The 6006-nt window shown below is 35.0% G+C and overlaps 1 protein-coding gene across 1 annotated transcript; it reads right to left on the reverse strand.

Annotated features, from left to right (window-relative positions):
• Positions 1-4455: 4455 nt before the first annotated feature.
• LOC110107684 (uncharacterized mitochondrial protein AtMg00810-like) lies at positions 4456-5313 on the reverse strand. The gene has a single exon (XM_020838014.1). It carries the CDS (start codon positions 5311-5313, stop codon positions 4456-4458), a length of 858 nt encoding a protein of 285 aa, XP_020693673.1.
• Positions 5314-6006: the final 693 nt, after the last annotated feature.

Genomic DNA, 6006 nt, shown 5'->3' on the forward strand with positions numbered 1-6006 from the left:
GCTTCACGCTATAGCTTCGAGACGTAGTTTAGCGGCAGCAGGCAAGGCCAAATATTAACTTAATTGTTCTAGCAATCCACCTAATAACTTGATTGTTCTAACTACTGTATATCTTTAAAATATTTAGTCTCTTAGGGCTATCAAATATATATATGTACCTACCAGCATAGCGTATAACAATAATTTTAAAATTTTTAAAAGACACAACAAAATGATCAATTTTTGCATTCTTATTGATTTGTTAACATTTTAATTTCTTGGCTATATCACTTGCAAATATATAAAAAATTGTATTCCAATTTAAACATCCAAATGACAATTTTATAAATAAAAAAATTATCTGTAAATATCTATTCATTATTTTCTAAGAAAATGATAAATTCCTTTCCAAACAATACGACAACAATATAACACTGCCAAACGAAGCTTCAATCCAACATATATATATGATTTCACACTAACATCTGGCATCACAGATCTGCCACAAATTACAAAAAAAAATTATTAAAGAACTTAAAGGAGCTTCAAAAGTTTCCAGCAAGTTCTTGTAATCTGTAGCTTCACAGCATTATTCCTATTGTCTTCTTAAGGGATTCAAGCTAGCTTCACCAAGCATATATGCATGGGACCCTTATTCTTCATAAGAGAACACGAATACAGCTATGCCAAAGTACTCTAATTATGATTAATAAGAATTTTTGTAAGGCTGTCATGCATATAATTAATTGCATTAGTATTATTAATTGGAGAAAAATAAGCTCTAAATTCCAATCAAAATTTAATTAAGGCTTCATTTAAGGAGAGATTATTATGCGTAGAGTCCTGAAATAGAGAACAGTTCGGTTTTATGACTGTGAACAGCAAACGCGCAGTTACTATTCCCCCTTGAGCTTTTATTGTTCACAATCATAAAACCAAATGGTTCTTTAATTATATTTGGACTCCACACGTAATATTCTCTCTTGTTTGGGACAACTTTCTTAATGTTTTCTAATTTTTTTAATAAGAAGTTGATTTAAGAAGCATTAGAAAAGCCACCCCAAACGAAACCTAAATAACTCATAAAACTCATGCATTTAGCATAAAATATATAGATAAAAAAAATTGAAGGTCATCATAATTAAATTTTGATCAAAATATTTTTAATTATATATATTTTTGTATTATTTATATTTATAAGACAATGTGGCTGGCCTATAGCATGATCAAATCTGATTAGACAATGAGAGGATCTCTAGGAGGATATACTTACTTTTGTTAAATTTTAGCTTAAACTATATAGAGTAGGGTAGCTTAGTTAATCCAAATAAGTATGAGAACACTATCATATGAGATAAAAGACAATGATGTGTCCCTATCTAGCTTATATAGAGATGCAAAGTCTAGTCATATTGAGAATGAGATAAAAAAATTTTTGTAGAGTAGGAGACACTCATCAGTCATCAGCATGCTGATTTTCATCATGGACATGAAATATTTTTGAAGGCTTAAGCAATAAAGTCTTAGAGATCTACTTGAACACATAGATTAAGGATTATATTTTTCAAAGAAATTAATCATAAAGTTTGAAAATTCACTCAATTGACATCACAATGAATTTTTTTTTCTCTGAGTAGCTCAACTTAGGCATTGCTACTAGAACCCACTTCTAAAATTTTCTAAAACTTTTATTATTTAAAAAAGTATGTAAAATTTAGGGACATATCATGAGAAGAATTTATAAAACATTGCACAAATCTAGATGTAAGAAATATGCAAAAAAAAAAAGAATTTTATGAGCATTGTTTAGAATTCTTTAATTTTTAAAATATCATAATTTCATTTCGGTATGCTTATATAATTGTTGTCAGATAAGTGACTCATTGGTATTGGCACATGATTGTGTGTACTGCATATGCCATATACACAACTCACCTTGATCTATTGGTTGAGAACTTTGACTGCCAATCATGAAGAACCCTAATTTTATTATTCAAACTATTTTATGATACAAAAAAAATATGGATTGCTTTTTTTGGGACATTGAGGCCAATTAAGGCAGACTTACACATACATTGCATACACAAGACTCGAACCCAATTCATCTTGATTGGTAGCCAAAGTTCCTAACCAACAGACCAAAAAGAACTGTGTATAAGCCATATATGCGGTACACGATCCATTTTCAATCATGGACGAGTCTCTTTGCTGTTTCAATATCACTTCTCGATTGGAATCATTTTTCTTTTGGACTCAACTTTGGCACTCTCAAGCTCCAATGAAGCCCATGGAGATAATTTTGACCTAATTTTTTCCAAAATTGTCAACCTAGATGGCTTGCGTACTCCGCTGAAGGACAAATTATGATTATGAAAAACTATCCCTAATTTGAAATTTCTACCTTATTAAATATAATATTTTGAGTCAAAATTTCAAATTATTTTATTTTGTATTAGTCTATATCAACAAATTCATTTCACACATTAGTTAATAATATTAAATAGAATAACAAATAAGAAGAATACTTATCTAATAATTCCTCATTGTACATATTAAGGCATTAGCAATAGCAGCCTTTGCGTCCTTAGCCATAAATTCCCATAACTATGTGCAAAATATTTATATTTCTACTAAATTATGATTACGCTAGGTATCATAATCATTGCATTTGCTATGATATACAAGCGTAATCATAAAATAAATCTAATGATTTTGAGATACTATATAAAAATATGATCTGATCCATCAAATCGAATTTGTAGGGCAACTCCCCGCCCGCAAACCCTATGGCTGGTGGTGCCAAAAGCCAAACACCCCTCCAACATTATTAATGCTGTATATCATAATTATTGCACTTGCTATGATACAATCGTATATTATACACATCATAAAATAAATATAATGATTTTGAGATACTGGAGATACGATCAGACCCATCAAATAGGATTTGTATGGGCAACCACCCGCCCACGAATCCAAGGGCTGGTGGTGCCAAACCCCTCCCCCCTGATTATGCTCGATATCATAATTATTGCATTTTCTATGATACAAGTGTATATCATACACATCATAAAACAAAACTAATGATTTTGAGAAACTAAAAATATGACCAGACCCGTCAAATCGAATTTGTAGGGCAACTACCCGCCTGTGAACCCGACGGCTGGTGGTGCCAAACACCCCCCCATCCCTTCCAAAGTTCAAACTGAAAGAGTTATGATACAGTTATGGAACTTATTTTGGAAGCATTATTTGCATTATTAGGGAGGTGATATTTTATAAAACTTTATGCTGATGTTCTGTATTGACATATATGATGGTTCTTTTGTGTTTGTTTTCTATGCGGGGCCGAGATGGGTGAGGCTGTTTTTGGACTGGAATGTACGGTGGGGACGGCCGCATAAATAGAGCTATAGCAGCTCTCTGCTGCCTTCCATTTTGCTGTATCAGAAATAACACTAATTCATATTTTTTTTTTCACTAATTCATCAACTTCTTCTTCCATTCTTTCTCTCTCTCTCTATCTCTATATATTCTCAATATCTTCTGTTTGGAATCACATAAGAGTGCATGAATGAGGACACAGAGTTATAATAAGCACACACACATTCAAATTTATCTCAGCCTATCCTTATCCATTTATTGTCCTTTGTTATATGTTCACTAATGGGAGGATAAGAAATTTAAGCTTCGTTTGGGATAATTTTTTTACTGTTTTTTAAAACAGTTTTTAGAAAAATATTCATGTAAGCTGTTTTAGAAAGCAATAAAAAAGCTGTCCCAAATGAAACCTTAATCAAAATATATTTAGAAGGTTAGATGAGAATATTAATGAACAAATCATTGAAATTTTTAGTTTGATTTTTACTTGTTATACAAGATAATTAGTGTGCAATATAGCATTAAAAAAAAGAAAAAATCATCAATAAATATATATTTTATTTCCTTTAAATTAAGCTGCCTTGCATGCTTATCCTGATCCAATAATTTCTCAAATGAGGGGGTGAGGAAAGAAGTTTGATTGATGTAGCTTACTATTCTCTTGTGCTATAGATTTTTATTTTAACTATTTTTTTTTTAATTTTGTGCCAATATTGATTATTGCATATTAGAATATCATAGAGGGAGAGAGAGAATTTATTGCAATACAGATGTGTGAGATTTATTATTTGTGTGCTCTAATAGCCCCCCTCAAACTGACGATTCTTGCAAGACGTTCAGTTTGAATCGTAGTTCATGAAATCGTGGCGTAGATAGTGATTTAGTAAAGATATCTGCTACTTGGTCTTTAGTACAGATAGGGAGGATTCGAATAGAGCCTTGCTGAATATGATCACGAACGACCCTATGGTCAATTTCAATGTGTTTTGTTCGGGCGTGAAACACGGGATTGTTTGCCAAAGCAATTGCCGACGTGTTATCACAGAAAAGATCGGTGGGAGAGTCTTGAGAGATGCCGAAGTCGGCTAGTATGCGTCAAATCCATATGACGTCGGCGGCAAGTGCAGCTAACGAGCGATATTCAAACTCTGTGGATGAGCGAGCCACTATGGTTTGTTTCTTGACCGTCCAAGAAATCAGTGTATTGCCGAGGTAGGAGCAGTATCCAGAGGTTGATTTCCTTGAGATGGGATCACCGGCCCAATCTGCATCAGAATAGGCTGATAAACGTAGATTAGATTTTAGAATTGGGATACCAAAATTAAGTGTACCTTGGATATAACGAAGAAGCCATTTTAAGAGATAGACGTGCTGCGGCTGAGGTTGATGCATGTGCTGGGACAGCAGATTTACGCTGAAAGAGATGTCGGGACGTGTTAACGTCAAGTATTGCAAGGAACCTGTGATACAACGATACATGTTCGGATCATCCAGTACCGGATCGGAGCCATATGTTTGTGGGAGTTTAGTACATGTAGGGTTGGATAATGGTTTGCACGTAGTGAGCTGAGCAGATTGAAGAATGGAGTGGGCATAATGCTTTTGGGTTAGAAAATATTGATCAGATTTACGGGATATTTTAATGCCAAGAAACGAAGATACGAGACCCAAAATTTTCATTAAAAACTTGCTTTGCAGCTGCATTATGATATTATTGAGAGCTGTATGATCATTGCCCGTTAGAAGGATATCATTCACGTAAATAAGCAAAAATAATTTAACATTGCCTTTGTTGAAAAGAAGCAGAGATGGATCTGATTTAGTGTGAGTGAAACCGATAGATACAAGAAAAGAGGTTTGCCGAGGCGCTTGTTTGAGGTCGTAAATGGCCTTGTGAAGTCGGTAGACATGATCTGGGTGAGTAGTATCCTCGAAACCTTTTGGTTGTCTCATGTAGACGGTTTCAGAGAGCGAGCCATGAAGAAAAGCATTTGCGACGTCAAGTTGTTGAATTGGCCAGTCGTTGTGCAATGCTACCGTCAGTAGAGTGCGAATAGTGGGTAGTTTAGCCACTGGGCTAAATTAATGTTTCGGTGTAGTCCATGCCAAATTCTTGATGATTTCCCATAGCGACTAGTCGGGCCTTGTGTTTGGCGATCGAACCGTCAGAGTGAAGCTTAAGTCGGTATGTCCATTTACAACCTAGTACTGAGGAATTCGAAGGCTGAGGAACTAGGCTCCAAGTGCCTTGTGTTTGTAAGGCGAAAAACTCGTCTGCTATGGCTCGACGCCACTCGGGAAGCTTGCTTGCTTCAGTGTACGTGGAGGGAGCGGAAGGTTCATCTATGGCAGTGGTAGAATGAAGAAGATTAAGACGATTTGTAGGTTTCAGAGAACCCGTTTTACCTCTGGTAACCATGTGATGTGATTGAGTCTGAGCCGCTGGATGAATGGGATTAAGTATCGGAGAAAGTGATGGTTCTTGGCCAGACATTGGGTTTGTGATGGTAGATGGAATTGAGGTAGCTGTGGGCTGGAGAACAAGATTGACGGTAGATGGAGGGCGCCTAATTGTCGAGACGGGCATTAAAAATAGAGGAGAAATTTGATCCTGAGAAGCCATTGAAATGGGTTGATGCTCTACCA

Source organism: Dendrobium catenatum, unplaced genomic scaffold (assembly GCF_001605985.2).
Source record: "Dendrobium catenatum unplaced genomic scaffold, ASM160598v2 fragScaff_scaffold_1022, whole genome shotgun sequence".
In the NCBI taxonomy this organism is placed as follows: Eukaryota; Viridiplantae; Streptophyta; class Magnoliopsida; order Asparagales; family Orchidaceae; genus Dendrobium; species Dendrobium catenatum.